The sequence below is a fragment of the Pelobates fuscus genome, chromosome 1, assembly GCF_036172605.1.
Source record: "Pelobates fuscus isolate aPelFus1 chromosome 1, aPelFus1.pri, whole genome shotgun sequence".
Classification (NCBI taxonomy): domain Eukaryota; kingdom Metazoa; phylum Chordata; class Amphibia; order Anura; family Pelobatidae; genus Pelobates; species Pelobates fuscus.
The window spans coordinates 42,326,426-42,343,775 of record NC_086317.1 but is presented as its reverse complement, the minus strand read 5'-3'; the positions used below and the strand labels follow the sequence as shown (position 1 = coordinate 42,343,775).

Sequence of the window (17,350 nt, the reverse complement as noted above, 5' to 3'; positions counted from 1 at the left end):
GACACTTCCAAGTAAAGTCTTTCAATAAGTTGACGTAATCAAATTCTGTGAATGCATTGTATAGAAAAGATCTGGATTCAGTACTCTCAATGAAAAGCTCTGCTTGGCAGCATGTGTTAATTGTCAAGGTGCCAACATTTTTCTTTGAGAAGCATTAGACTGGTCCATTATTATCTGTCAGGTTTTCAGTAAAACTCTGACATAACAAGGAAAATTACATTTAATAAAATTTCATCCCTAAATAAATTGTAAAAGCAAAAAAAAAAAATGTGAATATATTTATTTATTTAATTTTTTTTTTAAATTATTATTTTTTTTATTTTTTTTTTATTATTTATTAAACCAATAGTTCTGGAGAAGTTATTCCACTGTCATTCATCCAAATTCCAAGTTTAGTGAATACTTTTATGTATAGGATAATCTTTTAATCAAAAAGTATGTTCTTTTCATGGAAAGTAGTTGGCTTTACCTATGATTTTTGGGCATGTTTGGGTAGACAAGAAAACAACACATGGATTCTGTAACCCACGATTCACCAATAATAACACAGTATTATCTGCAGAAAAACAAATACCAGTACTGGATCCTTTAGTATAAAAATATGTAACTATTTCAGCACAAAAGATATGTATATACCTCGATGTTCAATGTACATCAGGACTATTAAAAATGGTGGTGTAGAACTTCCTCCATGATAGAAATGATTGAACTACAAATCTTTGTTATGTTATTTGTTGTTCAACAATGTATCTGCACTAAGTTAAATTCAACACCATAAAAATAAATTGTTTGCTTTTTCCCACCCAAGCACTATTTTTATGAAGCTCCACCACCACCACTGTCAGATGTTTTACAGCAATCACTTGGCAGTTTTGCTTTTTTTTGGATGCCATTATAAGTAATTTTTTTTCCAGTCCACTTACATGTAACTCTGATTGGAAATTTAGAAAAGTCCTTAAGAAAGGCATCACACTTTCTATAATGAAAATCTGCTGTCTCACATTCATTGTTGTGGTACTCTTTTTTTTTTCTTTCGTTTTTTTTTTGTTTGTTTTGTAAAAACGATCAGTTAATAAAGAGTAGCAAGCTCTTGTTTTCCAGTAAATATCTACAGCCAGAACACAGTTGGTTAGAGCAGCTGCAGTAATACTTTGGTCAGTCACTGTGCTTAAATAAAGTATGGACACATCAAATGACATATATTTACAAAAAAACACCACAATTATAACCTACTGCATGCCATCCACAAGAACAAGTTAAAAGATATTCCTTAAGGTGTTCTTTGCAAGAGGTAGGTGACATAAGAGGGATTACTTGAAATATCCCAGGAACCTCCAATGCGTGATTTTTTTTGCAATAATCCTCTTGGTATTGAGGGTTGCACAGGTCAAATGGACTTAATGCAGCACATGTTTTACATCAATGTCTTCTTCTATACCCCAAATACCGTATAGCACTTGAGTCGTTTTGGTAGAATTCCACCATACTAACTTACATATGTCTTACTATGTTTACTGTAAAACAGTACTACAGTACTGTGTGGTTTAAGACATGGTAAATCCTTTGGTTAACACTTTTTCAACAAGCACTGCTTAAATGCCGAAGGTCTCTGAGACAGAAGACACCCTTTCGCTAATTTCCCATGTCCATCTTGACATTGGACAGTCCTGGTATGCCAGCCAGTGTCACATGTTCTAGAACATGAGAGCCAAGGTCCAGTCACCCACTGTGGCTGTGTTATCTTTGGAACTACATTGTTTATGTTGTTTATGCTGTTTGTGGTAAGCGCTTCTTTCGCAGGTACGAAGAAACTGTAACGCACATCTATTGGTTTACTAGCATCCGTTGCAAGGAGCTGTACTACAAGAGGCTCCTTTGTGGAAGAGTGTCCCATCGAATGCAACATGTCATCGGCATGACTCCAGCCACTGTAGTTCATAACAAAACCATCCATTTCGATGATAGTTTCTGATGTAGATATCATGTATTTACCATTTATAATATATTCTCCTGTTTTCTTTTTTAATGCCAGGTACGCAGTGAACCTTGTCTGGTCTTTGCCTTTGTACTGGCGAACCTTGATATGTGTAGCACCTTCTGGAATCTTCACCACATCAGTATACCCTTTACTGAAAGATAAAAGGTTACTTGTTAATGTTACTCATATTAAACTGTAGGGTCCTCATAAAAACAAAACATATACATTTAACGAAAATTAGCTGCAGTAACATATTGCATTTTAAATAGTTTAACATCATCATGTCAGAATAATGTTTATTGTAATACCAGTAGCTTAGTAGAAAGTGAGCTCTTGAATTGGATACCTTTTTAATAGTTTTCTAATGCAATTCTGACTTTGTTGCTGACCCTATTAAGGTACTGTTGCTTTCTGCAGTTTAGATCATAGAAGGGTATGGAATAGACAGGATTAATATCAAGACTAGCTATAGACACAGAATTCTCAATGTCCCCCCAATTAAAGGGACAATATAGGCACCCAGACCATTGCAGCTCATTGAAGTGGTCTGGGTGCAGTGTCCTAAGTCCCTTAATCCTGCAAATGTAAATATTGCAGTTTTTAATAAACTGCAATAAGTACCTATGAAGATTAACTCCACCTCTAGTGGCTGTCTACTTTTGGTAGCCTAACTAACACTGGATGTCCTCACGTTATGCATGAGGACTTCCAGAGTGATGCAATCCCCCTAGTAGAGCATTCTACATGCTTTCCTATGGGGGAAGTTCTAATGCGAGTGCGGCCATAGCCATGCATGCACATTAGGTCCCCTTTGCCAGCTAATGTCATTGGGGGAGGAGCAGAGGCAGAGCCTGAACTAGCACCGAGGGGCATCAGCTATAGAGCCAGGAAAACAACTTTGTTTTTATAGCACTATAGTTTCCCTTTAACCAAATTACAAACAATTAACAAACAAATACGTTATTTACCTGTCAAATCCTACTCTGATTTTTGTCCTAACCTGTTTGTCAAATTAGGACTGTTATGTATATAATTTTTACTATTTTATTAATATTTTATTATTATTTTGCTATTATTATGTATGTGTAATATTCATATTAATTACATTAACAATGTAATTGCTTATGTCACTTTATGCAAATAAATCTGTACAGAAAACAATGTTCTGTATATTTTGTTTTGTATTCAATGGAGACTGCCTACCTATTAATGCCTGATATTTGTGTTACAAGATCACTGAAGTAGGTTTACAGTCTAATTCATTTAGATGCTTTTAGCATACATGACATACAACCACATAATAAAATAGCAAGATTTCAGAATGAGTGACTGCACTAACCTCTGATTGGAGTAAGTACAAAAGGAATGCTTTTAGTGGAAATCTTTGAATTTTATTAGAAAAGACAGGCTTTAAATTATAGACTTACTTCCATCATGTCTGAGACGTCTGAGACGTTTTTGTAAAAGAAGTTATTTGAGCATTTATTTATTTATCATGCTAAAACAATCCTTTATAGTCTTGTTTTATTATCATTTTTATTTCAACTAATTAACATGTTCATTCTGGTAAGTGATGAAGCCAACTCCCTTGATAGAAAAGTCCCCCTTTGAAATATGTTTTCCATTCTAATTAATAGAATGAAACTTTGTAGCGTATGCAATTATTACGTCAAATAATATTTAAACTATTACATGTGTATTCAATAAACAGTGAATTTGCTAAATGATGCCCATAACTGCCAGACTAAATATATTTTGGTGAACGTTAGAAGTTTGCTATTTTAGATTATAATTAGCAAATTTGTGTTTTAGTTCTTTATAATTAGCTTAGATTAGTCGACTGGTCCTTTCTGCCCCTTTCTTTTACAAATAGACAATGTAAGTTAAATTGGCTCTATCATCCCACAATCAACCTACAATCCAAAATGAGTATGTAATAAAGATAAAATATCTACTAAATACTCACATTCACTGTGTTGGAATTTCACTGAAATTCCAATAGAGTCAAAAGACATACTAAGACTAAGTAGAAATTACGTTGTCTTATTATTTATACCTATGACCATATAACTGATGCAACATGCTGTGTCTCATCCCCTTATAATCAATTCTATGAAAATTACACCATTGAAAAAAAACATTGAAAATCACTTATAACTTGGGATGTGATACTTACACACATAAGAGTTTGTCTTTAAGTGAAACCTTATTTTTTTCTTATATTCACTTTTAACTTGTTTTAACGTTGTTGTTTTTTTTTAATGCAATGCTCATTTTTCTTTTACAATGTATACTATATATTTAGCAAGTGATATCACAATCTAGTTCAGTTCAGGCACAGCCAGGGCAAACTATGCAAATGAAGATGCAAATGAAGAGAACAGACAAAATTGTTCCAGTTTTGTCTCATTCACCATATTCAGCATCAGAAAAGCACTGCATTTATGATAATGATTGAAAAGGAGCCAACATGGAAGCACCACGTTTCAGGATAAAAATGTGGATTTCTACATTTAATTTTAGTTTTCAGACATCACAAAAATATATTTGCAACTTAGAAAGGGGTAAACATAAACCTCCTGAAAGTAATAGTTCTCCTTTAAATTTAGTAAGGTCAATGAATTATAACAGGAAGATATTTTTCTGGAATATATATATATTTTTTCTAAGTGTGTTGTGGGGTACAGATGTTATGTTACATGATCTTGGAAGGTTTCAGATAATCAAGCCTGCGATCTTGAGGTTTGAACAAAACACCGCAGTTAGTGTAACTGTTGGTTTAATGTTGATAGAGAAATTGTAATCAGCAGTCTATTAATTGTGCATTGTTAGAGAAGAGAGAAACCAAACTGTCTTTATGGTAAAAATATGTCATTGATTTAATTTCTTAATAGATGAAAAAACATGTTCCATTTGCCTTCAAACAAGCATTTGATTAGCATTTAGAAAACTGATTACACTAATTGGTTTGCGATTTAATATATCCAGCTTTTAAATGCCTACTTTTATGGGAATTATCTTTCAGTGAAAGTGGAAATTGGACATGAAGTTGCTTATAATAATGCACAACAAAATGGTCAGCAAGGATTTATCAGATAAATATTGCTCTTTCCTTCTACATCTGTGGACCATCACAGACATAAATCAGTAAGCTTGGAGGCACTTCAAAATAGATTTAACGACTCACTTTTTGTAATGGAAACAAAATCCAAGCAGGATGTTAAACGCAAGCAAATATTTATTTGATTTGATTAATCGCGGTAACATTCAATCTTGGCACCACCGATTTTAAGGAACTACTTTCCCCTCAACGACCAGGCAGCCTTCCTCAGACGTTTGAAAGGCTGTCTTCTGCTAGCCTGGACCTATGAACAGGCAAACTTGACTTGTCTGTTTACTTATTAGGAGTTTTGAAACAAAGGTATTATTTTATCTTTCGCCTTTAACATTCCGCTTACTTTCAATACGTACGCAGTAGTCTTTTATACTGCATTATTTAAACTTCAGGAAAGCTTAGTGACACTCCATTGCCCTCGGATTGGTTTGAATGCTGCAGCAATTTAAACATACCTGCAGTGTCGCTAGTGCATGCACTGGAAGTCAATTGGAAAGAAAAAATTTTGCTGGAAGAAGAAGGTATGTTTACTTTTGTTCATTTTAAAATTGCATTTTTCCATTAGAAGCACTCAGTCTTCCATCAGAGTCAGATGGTTCAGTGGTTGGGATGGGCTGCAGAGAAGAGGTGTTGCAGAAAATAAACTGCCTTCTACTCTGCATATAAAGTACTTTTTGAGAAAGTTCTGTTCTAGAGGGTTTCAAGCTTGATTTGGCCTCCTCGCAGTTTGATCTAAAAATGAGCGAGTCTATCTAACCTCATTAGTTTAAATTTGATTATAGGCAAGCTCACAATGTGATGTTATGTGCTTAGCACAATTAACAAATACTGCTTTGAAATAGAATCTAGCCAAAGAACTCTTAAACTCTCAGATTCTTTTTCTGCTTAAAAGGAAAGAATGTTTTCCTTGCATCAGACAGACTGGTGGAAGAGAAGAAGATTTAGAAGACCAATTGCAGAAACATGTCAGAAAGGTTCTCCGTCCTCCAAACAGACAACAACATTGACTTAGTTGCATGGAATGTGTAATACCTTCTAGTTGTGAAAGTGCCCATAACTTTTGTACAGCTGGAATTGTCCCCTCCACAAACTCCACACTTATCAAACTGTAGTTTGGATCCGATTATCCCGTCACAACCAGTGCGAACACATTTTCCCTTTACACAGACAGAATTACTGTAAGGTCTACATTCAGTGCCATCGGTAACCTGCAAAAGAAAAGAAAGGAAAAGAGCTTTACTATTGATATAAAAAACTTGAACCTAACATTTCGACATGGAAATGGCTTGTGACACGGGCATTAAAATCAGCCATTCCAGTAAAAGTAAAGTTTCATAATTTTTGTTATTTAAAAAAAAAAAATGGCACTTTTAAGGCTGATTGATTTTCCCATCAAAATCTTCAGTGGTAGCGTACAATTCACTTATCAAAATTGTCACAGAAGTTGTCAAAAACACATCTATATTCCCTTGAGTAATGTCAATTTTCCAGTCATATGCAAGATTTTACACTGTGCTTCTTACTGAAATGTCAGAGGCACCTTGCATCTGTTGCCAACATCTGGGATTAATTATCACTAAATCATTTTTGGACCATAGGTATCAAAACTGGCTATCCAACAGTTGATGGACTACAAAGCCCATAACTCTCTGCCAACAAATAAACATCACATATATACTTATATATTATACAACAAAAAACACTCCATTTCTCTTGTTGGTATAACCTTAGTGCTGAACTTTGGGTCAATGTACACAATCCAAGGAAGGTTGCACACAAATTATTTGTGTAAATGCAGTCTATCTGCAGTCTATATCCAGTCTACAGAGTGCATTTACACAAATCCTTCACGTGGATTGTATAATATATATATATATATATATATATATATAAAATCTCAGTTCTTATATTCTTTGTTTTTGTTGTGCTAACTTGACTCTCCTGTAGTTAAAATCGTAATCCAGAGGAGGTCACAGTGCTCACTGTGCCTAGCATGGTATCATCTACACCTCACTAATAAGGTCCAAAGAAGGCTGAAATGATCAGTCAAGGTTGCTGTATCTCTCATGCAGATATAACTTACTGGCCTTTCAGTTCTGGACTGCCCTTATGGATGGGACTGCCTTTATGGGTGGGATCAGTCTGATATACAAGTGGTATAGCTTCACTCTGTAATAGCACAAGTGAGCAAACGCTATTTTGAGACCTAATCGGGGATTTACTGAAGTGCAAGCTACTGAGTTCCTCTAAACTCAGGGTTATCATATTATTTGTTTTTGTTACACTAACTTGGTTCTCCCAAGTTAAAAGGGTAATCTAGACGTGCACTCCATGCTCACTGTGCCTAGAGGGGTATCAGCTACACCTCGCTGATGAAGCCCAAAGAAGGCTGAAATTATCCTCCAGGATTGCTGTATATCATGCAGATGGAACTTACTGGCATTTCAGTATTTGGACTGCCCTTATGGGTGGGATCAGACTGATATTCAAGTGGTATAGGTATTCTCTGTAATGGCACAAGTGAGCGAAAACTATTTTGAGACCTGAGCATTTACAGAAAGGCATGCTACTGAGATTCTCTAATCTTTTGTCTGTTCCCATATTCGTTGTGTGAATATATATATATATATATATATATATATATATATATATTTATTTATTATTTTTATATAAAATGTATAAATGTATGTACATTTGTCTATTTTTATTCAACAGTGGAGTGATGCAGTCTTAATGCAGCTCTTTGAAACTCAACAAATTAAGACAAATTAAAATCTGAATTAAATCACCTTTTGTGAAAAAACAACATAATAACCAGTTCCTTTAGCTTGGCATATGAGCTTGCACACATCTCCTTGCTGAACGCCGGCATATTTAGGAATCCACTCAACAAATGTTTTCACACCTTTTGCGTCAGATTGATAGCCATTTCGTGCTTCACACTGCTGCTGTCGGAAGGATTTAGCTAAGGAATTAAAATGTAAAAAATGCAATTTTAAGTATTTTTTACATTATATAATTTTTTTTCCCATTACTCATATAATTGCTTAACACATTCCCTGTCTAGATGCAAATATTGATTTCCAACGAGTGAAAATTTTAACAAACATATAACCAATTTTTTTTTTTAGTAAATAAAAGATCCCATGGCACTTCTACATTTGGTAAATCAGTTTAACTCTTTATGTAATCTACAAGTTGCCGCATAATATCTCTTTACTTATGATCCTGAGTGGATTATTTGATATTTTCCTTTTTTTTTTTAGAAAGTTTCACTGCCAACCAGCCTATTGGATTAGACTCTACTGCTAACTAAACTACATGCTGCTACAGGTTCACACAGAGCACACAGAGCAATAAGGTTGAGCAGCAGTTGGTAAGATAATAGTGTTATATGATCCAACATATCTGCTTAGCCATACAAAATAATTATACTTCATTTAAAAAAGTAAAATCATTAAAAGGCTCCACTGGGCATCACAAGAATTGTATTGCCATTTATTTGTTATGGTGGCAGGCCGTCCCTGATGGTGGCTTACCTTTAGGGGTTAGCTCTAAACATTTATTATTATTATTATTGGCATTTATTTAGCGACAACTTATTCCGCAGTGTTTTGCAATGATATGTAGGGGGGAATTTTACAATAAATGAGACAATTACAACATGTTACAGGAATAATAGGTTGATGAGGACCCTGCTCAAACGATCTTACAATCCAGAGCACGAAATGATTAAACCCCGATGTGTTCATTCAGTGAAGTTGTGATGGTGTGTAGGCAACCTTCATCACTCCAGATGTTGTGTACTAAATCTCCCTAAATGCTCTTACAGTCATAGTGTTGGCAAAGCATTAGGAGAGATGTAGTTCACAACATCTGGAGTTCCAAAATTTGCCTACACCTCCTTTAAGTTTCATTAAATGTAATAAACTTGTGAAAATTTCATAACAGTTGTCCTTTAAATCTCTGTGTGCATTTTTCACTATCAACGTGAGTTTGGACATTAAATGACCACAGAATGTGTCAAGAGAAGCAGTAGTTTTGCACATGACGACTGACGGAGAAACCCTGTTGTTTCATGCAGGTGCACACTTCCATGACAACAACACTGTATCAGTTTCATCTGTGTGGCATTGAGTGAGATGCTCTTGGCATCATTAAATTGTGGAATAACGGAATCTTTTACAAGTCTGGAAAAAACAGAATAATTCGGTTTCTTCTGGTATTTCTTCTGGCGTTGATGTAATGTGGTAGAAAATGTTTGAGAATTCACAATTGGAATGCAGTAGTGATGTCAGATTGAAAGCACATTTTTATATAGACTCTAAAATAAATAATAATTACACTATTTTAGCTGTTTCTGTATTTGTGTTTTTACTTGTTTTGGGATTGCCCTGTGTTAGTGGAAAATTTCTAACTACCATGTCGGACAAATAGTTTATAAAAGAGCTCAGTAGCTAAATAAGATAGCTCGATGCAAAACACATACTGTGGTATATTTCCTATTTAACGCCTCCTGACACACACACACACACACACACTATCTCTCTCTCTGCCTGGCCAAAAAGAAAGTCGCCACCTGGATTTAACTAAGCAAAACAGGTAAGAGATAGTTACTGCATGGGCGATTATCTTTCAGCTGGCGACAAGTTATTTAACCGTAACTGATGCAATGAGTAGCTTCTCATTTCTAAAACAATCATGTCGAAAGACACATCCCGTGGTCGTGGAAAAGATTTGAGTCTGTTTGAGAACGGTCAAATCATTGGCATGCTTCAAGCAGAGAAAACATCTGAGGAGATTGCAGAAACTACTAAAATTGGGTTAAGAACTGTCCAACACATTATTAAAAACTGGAAGGATAGTTGGGAACCATCGTCATCGAGGAAGAAATGTGGTCGGAAAAAAATCCTAATTGATGATAATTGGTGATCACTTAAACGTTTGGTGAAATCAAATCGTAGAAAAACAACAGTAGAACTCAGGGCTATGTTTAATAGTGAAATTACGAGCATTTCCACTTGCAAAATGCAAAGGGAACTCAAGGGATTGGCACTGAACAGCTGTGTAGCCCGAAAAAAAACACTAATTAGTGAGGACAATCAGAAAAAAAGGCTTCCATTTGTTAGGGAGCATAAAGATTGGACTCTGGAGCAATGGAAGAAGGTCTGATTAGTCCAGATTTACCCTTTTCCAGAGTGATGGCAAATCAGAGTAAGAAGAGTGTCAGATGAAGTGATGCACCCATCATGCCTAGTGCTTACTGTACAAGCCTATGGGGGCACTGCTATGATATGGGGTTGCTGCAGTTGGTCAGGGGTAGGTTCAGCAACATTGTGTGCCCAAAGAATGAGGTCACCTGACTACCTGAATATACTGAATGATCAGGTTATTCCATCAATGGATTTCTTCTCCCCTGATGGCACAGGCATATTCCAAGATGACAATGCCAGGATTCATCAGGCTCAAATTGTGAAATAGTGGTTCAGGGAGCATGAGACATCCTTTTCACAATGGATGGGCCTCCACAGAGTCCAGACCTTAACTCCATTGAGAATCTTTGGGATGGGCTGAAGAAGGCTTTGCACAGTGGTCCGACTCTCCCATCAATACAAAATCTTGGTGAAAAATTAATGCAACACTGGACGGAAATAAATCTTGCGACAATGTAGAAGCTTATTGAAACAATGCCACAACGAATGCATGCTGTAACCAAAGCAAAAGGTGGTCCAACAAAATATTAGTGTGTGACTTTTTTTTTTTTTGGTCAGGCAGTGTATATATGTATGTGTAAATATATATATTTTTTGCAAGGTCCATCTATATATATATATATATAGATGGACCTTGCAAAAAATAAAAACATAAAAATAAGCAACTTTATTTGGCACAACATTTTGTGGAGAAAACAAAATGAAAAATACTTTGGGCACTGACAAATGTAAAAAAAAAAATTAAAGATTTTGGTTCAGCTTTTCAAATGATCTAATATTTTTGATAAGCTTTTTAAATAATGTTTTCAAAATATAAATATATGAAAATATATATAAATATATATCAATATACAAATAATATCAAAATACTAAAATCTTTCTCAAAATATTAAATCATTTAAAAAGTTTATCCAAAAATATTAATGGAGGTCTTTCAGTCATATTTTGATAATTTGGCTTTAGTTCCCAACCTAATACAACGCTTCATTTTTTTTTTCACTTCGCTTTCAAATAGATGACAGTGTACAATCAAGGTCAATGAACTCTTAATATTATTTCCTTACCATTAGATGGGCAAGGGGTAACATTACATGAACGGTGGATAGCTCGCTTTCCTATACAGTACTTTCCGCTGTTTTTTGGAGCTGGGTTGTTGCAATGGCGATATGCAAACTGGACTCCACCACCACATGTTCGAGAGCATTGTCCCCATGGACCCCAAGAGCCCCAATTACCATGACTTGAAACCTGTAAGATATAGAGGATAAATAAGACTAATTTACTTAACTTAATTTACAGACACAAAGGAACAGACTGATTTTTAAAATGTCAAGCCTATATATTGGAAAGAACATGGTTTAATAAACTGAAAGAGGCAGATGTGCCTAGTAATAGCCTACATGGTCCAAAGAAGAAGACTAAAAGACATTTTTTCATTTTTGTTTTTAAAATCAAGAATAATAATTCTTTAGGAAACACCTGGACTGAGTTTTTTCCCCCACAAACATATTAGCCTATACTATTGAAAACATTTCGTGCTTGGTCCGAAACAACAACAAAAAAGATTGTAGTTTTATCATTCTGAGAAAAAACAACAACAAGTATTTGTATGTTTTTACACTGTCTGCAAAATGACTGGATCATGTATTCAACTCTCCCCATGCTTCCAGCAGACAGATACTTATTTACATCTAAGGTCTCAGAATGGAACATGGTACTCCCAGAGCACAACTGCATGGGTGACACTGACGAGAACAGACTGAGACATTTCATGATTGTTGTCTCTGGAATAATAAGAGAGTGGGTCTTAAATCTATCTTTAAAGACCATGGAGGTCCAGGATTCAGGGATTATGCATTACAATTCTAATGGGGAATACCTTTAACAATATCTGAATTGCTGGTAAGTGGACAGTCCTGGCGTGTTGCTTTGCGCGATGAAAATCCACCATTTTTCTTAGGGGCGATGTAATGGAAATCAATGTGGACTTGGGCAAAAGGGGCTTGGAAGATGAATGCAATGTTCTTCCAATGGACCGACAGTCCTGGCCTTTAAGCTTTTCCCCCTCCATCTATTCTGATGAAGGTGTTGGAGAAACTTTGCAGGGTAAAGTCCATTGCACACCCATTGTTCATCTAAACATAAACCCTATACAAAAAGTTCTATCTAAAACTACTAAAACTACTGTCCTTGTTGGACCTTTGATAAAATGTACCGAACATACAGGCTCACCCGCTGTCTGACAAATATTTTACTTAACTGGAATAAGTGGTTACATTTGTTTCCCACTGTGTTGAATGAACATGTGCTTTTCAATATAGAAATGCACTGGCAGAAAAATGTTTTTAGATGTCAGAGTAAAGCCATCATCCTATTATTTTACTCTCTTGGACATGTTATGGACAGTAAGTGGCTCTAGCTAACATACCTCGTGTTTTAAAAGTACAAAGGAAAATTGCTTAGCTTATTCATCTAACAAGCTGCAATTTTTATTAGTCAATATTGATTTCACTCAACAGTTTCCATGACAGTTAGGTACGTGGTCCATATGGGGCTGTGTTGTTCTGACTAAAGGTGAGATTTTGTAATGAGCCCCTGTGTGATCAAGATGTTCACAGATTTGAAGATAATCTTGTTCATATTTATTTATCACAAATCTCAGCATGAGCTTCAACTTCATTTATAACTACTGCTGATTGTATTTAGAGACCACATAAGGTGTGAAGATAGGTTGCACACACAGTAGGATAACTGAGAATACTGCACCCAGGTCCAAAGTCCAAGTTAAGTGTTCAATAGGAGACCTTACTTCTATGCACTTTGATTTAATAAATATGTCAATCATACACAAGGGACTCCTGTGTTTGACCTCCTTTCCAGTACTCATAAAATATTTATGCTTATTAGGGAACAGTAGGATTAAATGTTAAACAGTGTCAAATATCATGCATTATCATACATACCGAGTAATATTTCTTTTTGGTTTTATCAACACATTTGCCATGCAGACATATCCTTCCTTTTCCACATGGTGTTCCCTCCACAGCGGGAAGTTTCTTTGTTAGACATACCATCTGGCCTTGACGAACAACAGCACACCACAATCGAGAGCAAACGTCCATACCCGGACACACGGTATACGTAGGCCCAAACGCAAGCTTACATTGGCGGATGGCATCGTAACTTTGCCCAGGGAGTTCCTCAGGTCCCAAGATTGGATTTCTTGGCTGGTCTAGCAAACAGTTTCCTGAAAAGACACACCATTCCATTTTAAAATGTATAAATATTAAAATCACTTAAAAAGATAAGCAGAATCAAAGAAGAGTTCAACCCGACATGAGATCTTTAATAAAATACACAATAAACATCTGCAATACTGGTTTTTACACCAACAACCAAACAGGATACAACTTGATGATGCTACAACATGATGAAACAATTGGAAAATTACATAAAATGCATGATGGGAAATACGTCTTATGAAGAGAGATAAAATAAGCCAAGTGAATATTTGTATTTGGCAGATTGGATGCATGTCCATGCTATTTGGGATAGACTCAGGTCGCCAATGTTATTTTTATTATAACAGAAAGGCCCAGTAGAATAATAGAGTACATTGAAAAACATTAGAACATTAGAACTCTCAAAAAAAGAACTAAAAACCATGTGACCTATATTTATTATTCTCAGTGACAGTACACATTTATATACAGAAATATTGGAACTCCTATTACTTTTTGAAGGCATCACTGAACTCTCAAGTGTTTTATAAACTATTTACATTCATCTGATTGTGAAAGTTGCAAATACTCTTCCAATATGAATTTCCTCTTTAGATTCTCTCGAAATTTAATTGACATATTAGTAAGGATGGGCATACATGTTCACCAAAAGCAAAATGTGACCATCACTCATATTATCTCTCATTGGAACGTTGTCAGAATTTACCAAAAATACTTCTGTTTTAGTTTTAGTAATATGAATATTTACAAAAATCTCTGTAAATTAACATGAGAATGATAAAATGAGACTTGACGTGGCAGGTGGGCTTGCATGTAATGGCCAGTGGAGTTATTAAGTAACCTCCATTTATTTAAATATGCATAGGGATTTGTGCTAGTGAGCAGATAGCTCTTTTTTTTTTCTTTGCTTGTTTTGTATATATTGGGGCTGATGTGTACTATGGTCGTTGCTGCCACCCATGAGTAGTGTGAGTTTGAGCGCAGGACTTATTTTTGTGTATTTATATTCACTTTTATATCACACAGCCATGTTACAATGCTGCCGCCCATCCCATGTGTTCCTTATTAAGGGTTAATAAGTATGTAGGGGTTTAGAAAAATACCCTGCTCTGTCTCTTTAGAGATGTCTTTGCCTGAAGCTGAAGGAAGCCAGGTGAATTGTTAGTGTAGGACCCACCTGAGAGGTTTGCCTTGACATGGCAGGTGGGCTTACATCTAATGGCCAATGGAGTTACTAAATAACCTCCATTTATTTAAATATGCATAGGGAGTTTTGCTAGTGAGCAAATAGCTCTTTTTTTTCTTTGCTTGTTTTGTATATATCGGGGCTGATGTGTACCATGGTCGTTGCTGCCACCCATGAGTAGTGGGAGTTTGAGCGCAGGACTTATTTTTGTGTATTTATATTCACTTGTATATCACACAGCCATGTTACAATGCTGCCACCCATCCCATGTGTCCCCTATTAAGGGTTAATAAGTATGTAGGGGTTTAGAAAAATACCCCTCTCTGTCTCTTTAGAGATTTCTTTGCCTGAAGCTGAAGGAAGCCAGGTGAATTGTTAGTGTAGGACCCACCTGAGAGGTTTGCCTTGACGTGGCAGGTGGGCTTACATCTAATGGCCAATGGAGTAACTAAATAACCTCCATTTATATAAATATGCATAGGGAGTTGGGCTAGTGCGCAGGTAACTCTTTTTTTCTTTAAAAGTCCTAACTTGGCTAGCTGAGCCTAAATTTTGACATTTGGATTTTAATTCTGTACAATTCAGAATTCAGGTTTGCAGAAAATGTCCTGCATTCAAATTAACGTTAATTTTTGCCTCCTAGATTAAATAAATGAAAAGTAATTTCCTGATTTCTCCCCTGAAACACTAAAAAGTTAAGGGATTAATCCATAGAGGATCAAAGACTGTGTCATAAATGAAGAGGTATTATGCCGCAACCTGTAGAATACACAAGGGGTTAAACGGATTTACCAAAAGTAAATGTGACCAGAAAATAAACTTAGAAGCAGTTTCTTTCATTAGATACATCACAAATTAATTAAAATATTGAATATCACAGTATGAGTAAACCAAAGGAATTACTTGAAGGGTTAAGCTGAACATTTTTGGGGGGGAATTGAGAGCAAAAACCCTGCCGACCGCAAACTTAAAATCCATAATAAATATACTTATTATGGTCATATACTAACAAAATTGTTAATACCATGCTGAGCAACTCATTCTGTGTTAATGTTTTCCATATCCTTGGTTTTAACAAATTATTTCTAAATGGGGTTTCAGGGCTGTCAGCATTTTGTTAGTAAGAAAAAAGAATTGTAGAAATTCAACAAGCTCCTCTATGGAATTCTACAAAGTCGCCTGGCCATGGCTTTTAAAGAATTCAACTTGGCACCAGTCCAGTGGGAATGAAACAGCTAACACTTATACCCTTGTGCCCGCTGTTGGCTTTGAAAAGCGGTTCCTACTCAATAGGAGTAGTTGGCATTATGGAAAAAAAAGGCAAGCTTGTAAACCGGAACATTAAAACAGACGGTTGGTAGAAGCACAAAGACCGATGTTAAAACAGACCTCTGTAATTTCCAAAACAGAATCTCTGTGACCTCATCTACCCTCTGACTCTGTTGAGGAATTCGTCTCTCCGTTTGTTTTTATCAGTAGTTATTTGTTTTCGTTGCCAGACTGAAAACATTATATTACATTCTCCACGTTAAAAAAAAAATAAAATTATAATACTCTTTTCCTAGTCTTGCCCAGCATGTAGGATAAAACACTGAGCTGAATATTTATCAGGTGATAAGTCTCTCAGGATTGCCAATGCTGAGTATCTGTGAATGAGAACATGTTTCAAAAGCAACAAGCTTCCAAGTCTTTTACAATAAAATGACATCAGCATTGTACTGCGGAATGTAATAATGCAGCAATAATCTGTCTTGTCTCTCAGGAATGGATTGAGAGGAAAGTGGGGAGACATAGTCACAAGAAGCTCCGCCAAGAGGCCCTAAAACAGATATATATTTTATCTCTGTACAGCATTGCAATTACTTCTATGTGAAGGAATAAACAACAATGTACAACAAGACTGTAAATACAGATACATTTGTGCAAATTGTATGTCAGGCCAGTATCTAGCACCCAGCATAAGAAATTAATTTCGGCAGGAGTGAAGGGTATACTGTAAATTGTTAATAAATATATATTTGTAAAATATACAAGGTTTCTTCACATGATTCAAAGTAAATGAATGCCACTATGCTAAAGCCAATCTATTAAAATATACAGCAGTTAAGGTAAGCACTCACTGGACTTAATATTCATTCAAATACAAGGTTTTAATTCATATTGATCCATTGTCAATGCTTCAGTCCTAAACATGAATTTTTCTCAAATGTCCATGTATAGGACTGAAATGTTAATCATGGCTTTAAGTGGACCTGTCAATTAGGGGTCTTTGTCATTGGAAGAGGCTGTAGCAGCAGTGGAGGTGAGTTTTCATGCAACTGTCCCTTGCAGCTCGCTCCATCTTCACGATGCCGGCCTTCTGCGGCTCCTGGCGTTTCAGCTTCCAGAAGCTCTTGCACATGTGTGGTCTCCTGGGATCCTCCATAGACAGAACCTGAGTTCCACAGCTGTCACTAGTGGACTATTGGAGTGAATGCTTCCCTGAACTACTCTCTCTCTCTCTCTCTCTCACTCTCTCTGTCTCTCTCTCTGTCTCGCTATATAGGTTTTTGCTCTGGCTTGTGGCCCCCAATCTCTCCAGGTCTGGACTGACTCAGTGGGATATAACTTGAGCTG

At 35.9% G+C, this 17,350-nt stretch overlaps 1 protein-coding gene across 1 annotated transcript in view; it reads right to left on the bottom strand.

Annotated features, from left to right (window-relative positions):
• Nucleotides 1-449: 449 nt before the first annotated feature.
• Nucleotides 450-17,350, bottom strand: part of ADAMTS5 (ADAM metallopeptidase with thrombospondin type 1 motif 5) — an 83,210-nt gene continuing 66,309 nt past the window's right edge. Inside the window, exons 4-8 of the mRNA XM_063448234.1 lie at nt 13,270-13,553; nt 11,371-11,554; nt 7,883-8,058; nt 6,126-6,301; nt 450-2,129 (exon numbers count right to left, since the gene is read on the bottom strand). Coding sequence (XP_063304304.1) covers nt 1,568-2,129; nt 6,126-6,301; nt 7,883-8,058; nt 11,371-11,554; nt 13,270-13,553 — 1,382 coding nt within the window. The 3' untranslated portion in view covers nt 450-1,567. The remainder of the gene's footprint in view (nt 2,130-6,125; nt 6,302-7,882; nt 8,059-11,370; nt 11,555-13,269; nt 13,554-17,350) is intronic.